We start from the raw sequence: 11503 nt of genomic DNA on the forward strand, positions 1-11503 counted from the left end.
AAAATGAAACACAATCCCATGAGCATCAAATTTCCCACATGTTTGCGGAAACACAAAGGCAACTTCACAAAGTTGACATGCCAAGACAATTAAAGTTTGGCATAATCGGTTGATTGGCTTAATAAATATCCAAAACCCACTTATCGTAATTGTTATCCTAAAGTGACAGATTGACGGCAAAGCCAAATGGAAGCAGAAATCTTTTGAGGTTCCGGGTGGAAGGACAGCTCGCTTGAATCTCAGGTGGAAAAATGGATTCACTTAAATTTTATGCAAAATCATTTATCCTTTTTCTCTTCTCTGAAACCCAAAATAGTTGGCAACCTTTCGATTTAGCCCGAAGTGGTTTCTTTCGATTGATGATTGTGTGCGAATACCCGAGGGCACAATATTTGCCCCTGAATTTGATTATTTAAATTTGCACATTCGTTTTCATGGCGCATAAATTATGTATGAGCCCAGTGTGTGGAGTTCAAACGCCGGCAGTTCCATTATGGCATTCTAATTAAGGCAGCCCACAGAATGTCTCCCAAGTTCATTGTAACTTAGAAACCCCAACTAACTGATGTCCAAGGGAAGCTGAAAAATTCACCTTAAAATTCAGGAGCTAAGCACTTCGAGGAGCAAACCCTTTTGCGTTGACAGCCTGAAAGACCAATTTGTCGCCTCAGAAATGGACCGTGTGAAAGCCTCGGAGTGCCATAACTTTGCTGATGTGTTGGGTGTTGAGATTGTCGCCCCGGAAGCCCCAAAAAAGCCAAAGAGCCAGAGAGGAAAAATTAAAGGGAAATCAGGTTTCATTTTGCGGATGGCAAATGGCAAAAGGCTGCAAAGGACCTGGCAAATGAGTGCGATACGAAGGCGATGACAATGACTTACATTGCTGGAAAAGCGAACAAGCAGGACAAGGTCCTTGCAGGACATCCACTCCACACTCGCTCAAGTTCATGTGCATACGCACTTAGGTCAGCAGATATCGGACCGAAAGTTTTACTTACAGATATCGTATAGCCCCCATATCTGTGGATCTCCACGTCGCCGATGCTATTTGTGCAATTTTATAGCGTTTTTATGGCACACAAGTTTGGTGCTTTGTGCCTTCTGTCGGTGTGTCCTGTGTCCTGCGTCCGTTTTCCTCTTTAAAATATTCAAATTTGATGTGTGTGCGTGCGGGTGGAGTGGCCGGGAAATGCGGCACTCCTGTGTGCTCAACTGTGTAATAGAGACGGTCGTCTTCAAGTTGCGGGGAAGGGTCATAGGAAAAGTGCGAAAACGGTTGGGAAAACTTGTTGAGACTAGCGAACATATAACATATATATATATCTGAAAAAAATGCGGCTTATAAAATTTTAATTTATTTAATTTATAATTACAAAAGGAATAATTCGTTAGGTTTATTCCTTAGGGCTGTTCCTTAATATTTTTTCCTAACCTTCCTGAAATTTATATTAAGCTATTATTTAAAAAGATTTTCATTTAAGACCACTGAGTCCTTCCCAGAAGAGTAGGACCTACGCCTTATATATACTATACATGGGGCACATGCTGCCCCATTCACATATCCGTATCCGTATCTATGTCAGTTCACTTGAGTGCTGTTGTTGTTGCGGCTCCTACTTTTCGGGCCTTTTTCCAAGTTTGCGGTGTGATTTTATGTGCAAACTTAAATTATACAATTTTGGGGGTCCATGAATACATTTTTCCCCATCTCCACCATTTCCAGCGTCTTGTGCCTTTCAGTTGCTGGTTTTCTGCTGCTGGTTTGCTGTCGAAAGGGACAATGAGTTGCTAAATGCTTTGAATATTCTTCTGGCCATTGCCTGGCATTGCATGCATAATATTGTACGATATATGGCCATGTCAGCTGCGAGTCCTTCGAGTGTGGTCCTGCACAAAGGAGGGGCAAGGAATCCTTGAGACGCCAGTGTGTTTGTGTTGACAGGTCGTGTGTGTCGTGCGGTTTTCTTGCAGAAATTGTTCTCAATCTCATCTCAGTTCAGTTCAGTTCAGTTCACTGGCAACCAAAAGATTTTGGCTTTGGTTTCGCTTGCAGAGTTCTACATTGCTCCAACCCAATAAACGAGTATTAGAAACCATTTGACATCTGCTCGGCTATTCATCAATTTCATAGGTCCTACAATTTCAATATCAATTGCACTTAATAATATATAAGAGCGCAAGTGTTCATAAATCCAAACATTTTTAATTGAACATCAAATTGTAAGTAAGATAAGAATGTAAGGGGATATATGTGGTGTTCATTTATGATCTACTTTAACTTTAAACTTTAATTCTAAATTAGTAACGAAACGCGTATTGCTAAGTATTCGTTTCCTTGTTTATGGCAAAATACAAGTTAATGATTGTGGTCTTTGTGTGTGGCTTTGGTCGCTCTTAATGCCAGTTAAGCACACAACAAAGTACGCACTTTGTTAACATTTAAAAGCCGGCAATAAAGACACATGCTGCCCTTTTTTTTCGCTGCCCCGCCCCTTAACACCCAACCGCCCACAAATGCAGCTGGGGGTCATATTTTTGTTGTTTTCGTTTTTGACTTAACCCTTTTTCGCCGTTTTTTTCTGTGCTGTAAGTATGTGTGTGTTTAATGTCTGGTGGTCGAAAAAGTTAACGTACACGTTCGCAAATATGCTGTCGTAAGCTAATAGTGCATGTGTGCTAACTTTTTTTCAGCACTGTATGGGATTCTGTGAACGGAGTAAACAAATGAGTTGGCTAAAAAAGGGAAAACAAGAGCGGGGATTAATTCAATTATATGTCTGGCAGCTTTTGGCTTACACCTATGCAATTTAAAATCAGAAGTGCTTTTAAAATTGCTTAGTTGCTTCGGACTAGAAATACATAAATAAATTTGCATACTTTTAGGTGCTTTATTTGAATGTCTTGTTCTTGATATACTTCCCTTTGACTTCCTGCAGATATCACAAGCTTCTCCGCATAAACTCAGCTTTTGAGTGGGAAAACAAAAAGGTGAGGGAATCTTCCACTTTAATGGAAACTTGTCCTGGCCCCAGCTGGTTGGCTTTTGTTCCCTGCAGTCGCGAGTGAACAAATTAAACGAGATGGCCACCAGAGAACTGCAGCAAGCCACCGGCACCCTAAGTGTACCCGCTAAACACCGGGAGTCTCCGCACCCGGGTGTTTGGAGACACCCTAAATTTAGCAATGACAAACACCCGGGTGTTTTGCCACCAGGGTGTTTTTTGTACTTGCACAAAAACACCCGGGTGTCTGCTGTGCAAAGAAGTTTAGGGTGGGTGACGCGCAAGCAAGGATCGGCCGCAGGTACTTTTCTGTATGCATAAAAATTGTATGGGTGGAAGCGAGACACGGTCCAAAAAATTTAGGGTGAATGGAAATACCCAAGGAAAAGGTCGTGCACATGTTTTTGCGTTTTGATGTATCTAATGTCTTAACAGAAAACAAACTTATGTATTATTAAATAATATAATATATATATTACAATATATTATATATATTATTAAATAATATTTGTACTTAATTAAGACAATTCTATTTCTATTGCTTTTTTTTATCACTTTAAAAAGAAAAATTATACATACAAAATTAAATATGGGAATTAAATATTAAAAATTTTAACAAAGCAAATAATATAAGATATAAAAAAGAAATGTCTATTTCGTGTTGGTTAAATTTCTGTAAAAAGAATGCATAATTCTACAGATTTTCGGCATTATATATTTCGTTTTTCAGTACTTACTGTACTTTTCTTTTTCGTATGTTACCTACCACAGGCACTCGAATGTCTACCAGACACCCGGGTGTTCACCAAAACACCCGGGTGTTTACCAAAACACCCGGGTGTTTTGCCAGACACCCGGGTGTTTCCGAGAAAAAGGCACTTGCCTTTTTCTGCATGTTTGCCTTCTCTACCCTTCGTTATGAGTGGCAAGTGTGATCGGTACCCGCGACGTAGGGTGCCGCATTGATTCGGGTGCGCAGGCACCAGGGTGTTTGCAGACACCCGAATATTTTGAGCGGGTGTTTGTATGTACCCACGAAAACCGGTGTGAGTGGCACCCGCACTCAAAATTGTTGAGTGTGATCAGGGTGGCAAAAAATGCCACTCTTGCAGTTCTCTGATGGCCACCACCACAGAGCTTTGGGCTCTGGCGCACTTCCCCATTATACCATAAGCACAACATTTATGAAAACTATTTGCGAGAACTCAAAGCAAAGCGCAGCAGAAAAGAAATTGTATTAAAAACAAATACAGCGAAAGGTTGGCGAAAGCCGAGTGAAAGTGGGTGGGCGCCAGTTATACAAGATGTTTATAAAAGTCGGGCCTTTCCAGGCACGTTCCATGTCCAGGAGTGCAAACAAGTAAGCAAACAGGCGGAGGAACCAGAAACAGGACGCCTTCGACATGACTTTCCGATGGGAGAGGGGGAAATGCAACGACTCTGAGGTTAGCAGCGAACACTGAGGAAAATATGCAGTGTGTGTGGTTAAAGAGTATGTGAAATTAGCAAACTAAAAGCGTTTATAATCATATTTTAAGTAGATAAAAACGACTTTTACTGAACATGCTTGTGTAAAAGAACTGCAAGCTGTGTTTTTTTCCAGTGCCTTAATGGCAGTGGCTGCAGCAAACAAATCGCAAATTGAAAAAAGCAGATAAGTAGCAGAAGTTGCACCGCTGCCCACTTTCCTTCTGCTTTCGCCCGCGAATGAGCGGAGAAATGGGTGCACAGAGAATGGCAAATAAAAATCAGGGACTCGCTTCGTGCTCCTGTCAAGGCAATTGCTCCCTGTTCCAGAGGAGGAGAGGTCCTTTCTCCAATCCAACGATTCTCCGATCCCTTGCACTCCAACCAGCGCCTGGCAACATTGTTAACCCTGCAAGTTATGCATTCTTAATTTAATCGCTGGAATTGACTCTCCAGAGGCAGCTTCCTCCGGCTTAGCGGCTGGGTATTTTCCCCGGGCTCCGTTTTCCATTTTCCCTTTTTCCGGGCGATGTGGGTTTCTGCAGCAGAGATTGGGCATATATCATGCGATTATACTGCACAGTTTGCATTGCCCAATGACTCGGAAATCGCTTTTTCTTGCAAATTGTAGGAGCATCTTTATAAACCCTATTTTCCATTCCTCAAAACTAAATTGTCTTATGTAAGAAATTTAAAAAAAATTATGAATGTTGTAACTTAAAAAGAGTACACACTATTTTGGTTGCTTTTTACATATGCTGCAGTGAATATTTATTTGATTGTGTTGAGAACATTGCTAAACATGTTGGGGAAAAGATTTAACAGCATTCAAAATCCATTCTCGGTGGTAGGGCACACTTGAGAATGTAGCTGGCCTATCGCAATTTGGTCCCCTTCCGGAGGTAACACCCACAAGTTGCCGATTAATTACCAATGGTCCTCCAGAATCGTGGGTACAAATGGTGTGCTTAGAATCTCCAGCGCAAATTTTTGATTGACCATGGAATCTTACACAAAAGTTAGGCGATTGAATGCGGAGCTTTACTCCTTGAAGATGTATGGGTATTTTGTTCGCATCCCCCGCATCCGCTCCGTACATATTTCCCCAGCCAGTGGCAAAGGACATCGTTCCAGGTTCAGGATTAGACTCGGCCAAAGGAATGGGCTGCACTTTGTTAGTAAATTGAAGTCGTTCACTTAACCGAACGACGGCGATGTCGTTTTGAAGAACGAAAAATTGATTCTCTTTGTGAACATAATATTCATGGACTTTTACCGCTGCCACTTTGACAAGAATTCCATTGGATTTTATCGATTTGGATCCAGCGCGAATTTCATAATGTCGGGGATCTTGCCATGCCCCACTCAAAAAAAAGCAATGGGCTGCTGTTATGATGGTATCTGCATTGTAAATGGACCCTCCACAAATATGATGTCCTCTTATTTGGAAGGACACCTGCCAGGGAGCCTGTTCTATTTCAATGGGTCCTCCGCCGACGATGCGTTCTTCGGGTCGGTTTACTCCTCCTGCGGACAGGAAGTTGAGCGCCAATAGGATCAGGAAGCTTTCGATGAACATCTCGACTAGTTTTCACGATACTTTGGATTGCAGTGGCTTTACCTCCAAATGAAACGCTCTTTTATACCCCTTTGGTTTGCTTAATCAGTTTGAAGTTATCTGCAAACATTTCTAAATTCAGAACGGAGCAATGTGCACAATTTTCTAATTAGAAAATTCCAGTAATGGAATGGCTTCTGCATGTATATTTAGCACCTAAATTAGTTATTTTCTAAATTTAGGTTTAACGAAATTCCCCGGGCTCTGTTTTCCATTTTCTCGGCGATGTGGGTTTTTGCTGCAGAGATTAGGCATATATTATATCATGCGATTATACTGCACAGTTTGCATTGCCCGATGACTCGGAAATCGCTTTTTCTTGCAACCAAATCGGCAAGGATATTAAGTGGCAATCCTTGCAAAGGGGATCGAAAGGAAGGAAGATGATATGAAATAAAAGAATTTTCACTACGCCTTCAATTTGAATGCTCTAAGCATAATATGTATCTATTTAGATGTCAATATATATGTCATAAGTATTGTTACAAATGCTAAATAGTTGTCTTGAGTATTAAGCATAAATTTAAAGATGTTCAATAGCACTTAAGATCCAAGGTTTCAGCACAGCCACATTGGTGTAGACACCGGGGTAGAAGGGAATTGCGCACAACATGCCGTGGGACACAATGCCAACCAGTTGGCCACCGGAGACGAGAGGTCCTCCGGAGTCTCCTTGGCAGGAATCCTTTAGGAGAGCGGCGGCGCAAATCATTACTTCGGTGAGGTATGGATAGGCCCGCCTACAGTCATTTGGGTCCACTATTTTCACCGAGGCTTGCAATAGAACTATAGATCCTAGCCCGGGGATTCCGAATTCTCCCCAACCAGAAATGGTGGCTTCAGTTCCAGCTGCGGGTGCAACATCGGCCAGTGGAATTGGTCTTACGTCGCTATTAAAAGTTAGACTGTCCGCCAGTCGAACTACGGCTATATCGTTAAACCAAGCGGGTTTTACGTAGCCTTCATGCCTCCGAATTACAGCAACCCTGACGTGCTGTCCTCCGAAATTCTTCCATACTGATCCAACTCGGACGGAATAGAGTGCATCGAAGGGGTTGTCAGTACAGTGGGCTGCTGTTATAACGATCTTCTCACTATAGACAACAGCACCGCACTCGAATTTTCCAAAATACAGGAGAGCCGCCTGCCAGGGAACTTCTGACAGGCACTAGGTGGCCACCTACTATTCGCTCCGGTGAAGATCCTGCCGAGATCAGGGTGACGCTGGCGACCACAACAAGCCAGTGGAGGAACATTTCGAACGCGACTAGTGTTAGAAATGACTTCGATCCGGGCTAGTCGTGCTTTTAAGGGTTCCGAGTAGCGCACGTGCAAAATATAATTAGCAAAAGAATTTTAATGTACATTTTACAAAGGCGACAAATGTCGCAATTACTTAAAAATTAGAGATATTATTAGGTTCTTCAGCAATTTTTACTGGCACGTGCTCATTAAATCATCCAAATCATTTGAATAGCTCCATTTTTCTAGACAGGATAATTTGAAAATATTTTACAAATACCAGCAAAATCAAGTACTTTAGTTTTTTTTCAGATTTTATTTTATTCAAGCTTCATTTACACATTACGTTTTTAGACTCTTTTAACAGCGTCCAAAATCCAGGGCTTGAGCACCGCCACGTTTGCGTAGACTCCCGGGTATTTTGGAAGAGCGCACTTCGCTCCGAAGGACACGATGCCGACAAGCTTGCCATCGGAGACCAGAGGACCTCCGGAATCGCCGGAGCACGCATCCTTGCCCGGAGCAGCAGCACAGATCATGTCCTTGGTGATTTGATTTTTGTACGATTTGCGGCACTGATCCTGACTGACAATGTTCACCGTAACCGCCAGTAGGGACTTGGCAGCTTCCTTCTTATAGCCAATGTCACCCCAGCCCGAAACCGTGGCAGGAGATCCAACAGGCGGAGAAGTATCGGCCAAGGGAATGACGGCGACTCCACTGCCCAGCCTGAGCTTGGACTGAAGCCTCATCACGGCTATGTCGTTGGCCATGCTCCGGCCGTACTTCTCGTGCCTCAGGAACCGAGATACCCGCACCTCCTGACCACCGTAGAGGGTGTACGATGAGCCAACTCGCACGGATAGGTATCCGGCGTAGATTTTGCTGACGCAGTGGGCTGCCGTTATGACGATGTCTTCACTGTAGATAACTGCACCGCACCAATGTTCTCCAAAATAAAGAACGGAAGCCTGCCAGGGAACCGATAGAATGGATATCAAGTCGCCGCCCACGATTCGTTCCGGAATCCCTTTAGACGAAACCAGGGTGACGCTGAAGATCAGCAAAATCCACTGCACAAACATTTCAACTAGAGCTGTACTTACAAGTGGTTTCTGCAAAGGCTTCGGCCTTTTTTTTATAGGTATACCACTGTGAAATGGGGAATTTCTGGCATTGTAGCAAAAAAATGTTAATAGATATTTTAAGCAACAGATACTGAAATAAACCAATTACATGAATATCTAAATGTATGGCACGGGCTAAGTGCAAAAATATGTACGAACAACCTTCTTGTAGTTTTTATCTTTTAACTCCCTAAAATAGAAAGGAATTTTAAGTTCGCAAAATACGAAATGCGACCAGTTTTAGAGACGATATGGAAAAATATATCCGAAAATAAACAGGAGTGCCGTATATAGAAGTCATTACATTCCGGCCGCAAAATATTAAAATAATTTAATATAATACAAATCTGTTTAAAAATATTACATTTTTTACCTCCTTTCTTATTTCAATTTCCAGGAAAAATTTATTTTTTGGGAAAATTGAGGATATTACTTAATATATAAATTGTCCCACGATGATGAGCTCCTGATATAATTTCCAATTCATAAGAACTCAGATGGAAAACAATGAAATTTTTTTGATTTTTAGAAAAAATAAAGTTGTAACCCCTTATAAAAAATGAGACAATTTTCCAAAATAATATTTTTTTAAGATCGGCTGGAAAGTATGGGGAATTGTTAGCCTAGATAATTAGCTATACAAAACAGTCATAATTATTGCTGTACATTAATTTTTATTGATGCTAGTTTCTTATAAATCGGTTTTATGGGCAAAACAACAAATGGTTTTTTGTAAATCGGGCACTTTGGAAAAACAAAACTTTAATGAAATGAATCGTAATTGAAATTGCGAAAGTAACCTTTTATAAACGTATTTATTAAGCTAAGCAAATGGTAGGTGTAACTTTATAAACCATATTTTCTATTTCTCAAAGCCTTAGATATTTACAACAAACATGTAATATTTTTGGATGGATACGTTCAGATGCATTTTGTTATACATTTTTTGTTCGTATTTGTATTAAAAAACATGCCAGCTGTAACTTTTAAAAGAACACACACAGTTTCTGTTGCTTTTTACATATGCTGCAGTAAATATTTATTTTATTGTGTTAAGAACATTGCTAAACATGTTGGGGAAAAGATTTAATAGCATTCAAAATCCATTCTCGGAAGTAGGGCACACTTGAGAAGAAAGCTGACGACCAGCAGTTTTTAAAACCTCCAGAGGTAACACCCACGAGTTTCCGATTAACTACCAATGGTCCTCCAGAGTCGCCGTTACAAGTGCTTTGCCTATAATATCCAGCGCAAATCCTTGATCCATCATGGGATACTCCACAAAAGTTAGGCGTTTGGATGCGGAGCTTTACTCCTTGAAGATGTATGGGTCCTTTGCTCGCCTTCCCCGCCTCCCCTTCGATGGTAGTACCCCAGCCAGTGGCAAAGGACATCGTTCCAGGTTCAGGATTAGACTCGGCCAAAGGAATGGGCTGCACTTTGTTGGTAAACTCAAGTCGTTTACTTAACCGAACGACGGCGATGTCGTTTTGAAGCAGACGGAAAACGAAATTCTCATGTATTATTGCCGCGGCCACTTTGACAAGAGTTCCATTGGATTGTTTCGAGTGCGATCCAGCGCGAATTTCAAAATATCGGGGATCTAGCATTGCCCCATTAAAAAAAAAACAATGGGCTGCTGTTATGATAGTATCTGCATTGTAAATGGACCCTCCACACAAATGTTGTCCGTATATTTGGATGGAAACCATCCAGGGAACATCTTCGATTTCGGTAGGGTTCCCACCGATAATGCGTTCTTCGGGTCGGATTACTCGTCCTGCGGACAGGAAGTTGAGAGCCAATAGTAGCAGGAAGCTTTCGATGAACATCTCGACTAGTTTTCACGATACTTTGGATTGCAGTGGCTTTACCTCCAAATGAACAGGTCTTTTATACCCCTTTGGTTAGCTTATTCAGTTTGAAGTTATCTGCAAAAATTTCTAAATTCAGAACGGAGCTAAGTGCAAACTTTTCTAATTAATTCCAGTAATGGAATGGCTTCTGCATGTATATTTAGCCCCTAAATTAATTATTTTCTAAATTTGGGTTTAACAAAATTCCTATTATATTTTTAGATACGTAAACTATGCATGCAGAAACCTTAAAGCTATTCAGCTTAAAATAGAATATTGCTATTTGAGGCATATAAAAGACTGGTTGTTTTGAAGGTAAAGCCACTGCAATCCAAAGAATCATTCAAACTGGTCGAGATGTTCATCGAAAGCTTCCTGCTGCTATTGGCGCTTAACTCCCTGTCCGCAGGACGAGTAAACCGGCCGGAAGGACGCATCATCGGCGGAGGACCCATTGAAATAGAACAGGCTCCCTGGCAGGTGTCCGTCCAATATAATGGCGGCCATCATTGCGGTGGCTCCATTTATAGCGAAAATATCATCGTTACTGCGGCCCATTGCTTTTTCGGTAAAAACGACAGACGAGGATTTAAAGTTCGCGCAGGATCCGCCCTAGCAGATTCCAATGGAACTCTTGTCGATTTGGCCGCTATAAAAGTCCACGAAAACTTTGGGCTTGATATAAATATGGACGACATCGCCATCGCGAGGTTAAGTAAGCCACTTGAGTTCACAAGCAAAGTTCAGCCCATTCCTTTGGCTAAGTCGAATCCTTCTCCTGGATCAATTGCCTTCGTCTCCGGCTGGGGAAAGTCATATATTTTTAACAATGGGAAGATGTCATCTCCAAAACAACTTCAAGGATTAACCCTGCGCATTGAAAGCCCTTTCACCTGTTCACCTTTCACCGGTTCCTCACAACTATGCGCAGGAACTTATGGGAAAACGGTTTGCGAAGGCGATTCTGGAGGACCATTGGTGGTTAACAAACAACTTGTGGGTGTTGTCTCTTGGGGTAAACAAGGTTGCTCATCTAGAGCATTCTTCGCCAGTGTTCCTTATTACCGTGAATGGATCTTAAACGCAATTGCCTCAATTCAGTAACACTTTCATGTAATGTCAGCGAAACCAAATAAATAAATATTCCGAAAAGCATCTGCTCAAAGCAAAACTATAAGTGTGTTGAGTTTT

The 11503-nt window shown here is 41.6% G+C and overlaps 5 protein-coding genes across 5 annotated transcripts; 1 reads left to right on the top strand and 4 right to left on the bottom strand.

Moving 5' to 3' along the window:
- Positions 1–5211: 5211 nt before the first annotated feature.
- LOC120458085 (trypsin alpha-like) lies at positions 5212–6075 on the bottom strand. Its single transcript, XM_039645602.2, has one exon. The coding sequence runs from the start codon at positions 6046–6048 to the stop codon at positions 5266–5268; it is 783 nt and encodes a 260-aa protein (XP_039501536.1). The 5' UTR covers positions 6049–6075; the 3' UTR covers positions 5212–5265.
- Positions 6076–6502: 427 nt separating this feature from the next.
- Positions 6503–7365, bottom strand: LOC120451128 (trypsin alpha-3). Its single transcript, XM_039634545.1, is given in 2 exon segments — positions 6503–7253; positions 7255–7365. Coding segments are annotated over 2 exon segments (732 nt in total). The 5' UTR covers positions 7344–7365; the 3' UTR covers positions 6503–6610.
- A 277-nt stretch (positions 7366–7642) lies between these two features.
- LOC120450756 (trypsin delta) lies at positions 7643–8452 on the bottom strand. Its single transcript, XM_039633887.2, has one exon. It carries the CDS (start codon positions 8412–8414, stop codon positions 7680–7682), a length of 735 nt encoding a protein of 244 aa, XP_039489821.1. The 5' UTR covers positions 8415–8452; the 3' UTR covers positions 7643–7679.
- A 1009-nt stretch (positions 8453–9461) lies between these two features.
- Positions 9462–10315, bottom strand: LOC120450069 (trypsin alpha-like). The gene has a single exon (XM_039632847.2). It carries the CDS (start codon positions 10286–10288, stop codon positions 9521–9523), a length of 768 nt encoding a protein of 255 aa, XP_039488781.1. The 5' UTR covers positions 10289–10315; the 3' UTR covers positions 9462–9520.
- A 312-nt stretch (positions 10316–10627) lies between these two features.
- Positions 10628–11483, top strand: LOC120450617 (trypsin delta-like). The gene has a single exon (XM_039633763.1). The coding sequence runs from the start codon at positions 10670–10672 to the stop codon at positions 11414–11416; it is 747 nt and encodes a 248-aa protein (XP_039489697.1). The 5' UTR covers positions 10628–10669; the 3' UTR covers positions 11417–11483.
- Positions 11484–11503: the final 20 nt, after the last annotated feature.

This window comes from Drosophila santomea, chromosome 2L (genome assembly GCF_016746245.2).
Source record: "Drosophila santomea strain STO CAGO 1482 chromosome 2L, Prin_Dsan_1.1, whole genome shotgun sequence".
Classification (NCBI taxonomy): Eukaryota; Metazoa; Arthropoda; class Insecta; order Diptera; family Drosophilidae; genus Drosophila; species Drosophila santomea.

Excerpts from the sequence above, each read along its gene's own strand:
- LOC120458085 (XM_039645602.2), bottom strand. The coding sequence starts at position 6,048 with ATGTTCATCGAAAGCTTCCTGATCCTATTGGCGCTCAACTTCCTGTCC.
- LOC120450756 (XM_039633887.2), bottom strand. The coding sequence starts at position 8,414 with ATGTTTGTGCAGTGGATTTTGCTGATCTTCAGCGTCACCCTGGTTTCG.
- LOC120450069 (XM_039632847.2), bottom strand. The coding sequence starts at position 10,288 with ATGTTCATCGAAAGCTTCCTGCTACTATTGGCTCTCAACTTCCTGTCC.
- LOC120450617 (XM_039633763.1), top strand. The coding sequence starts at position 10,670 with ATGTTCATCGAAAGCTTCCTGCTGCTATTGGCGCTTAACTCCCTGTCC.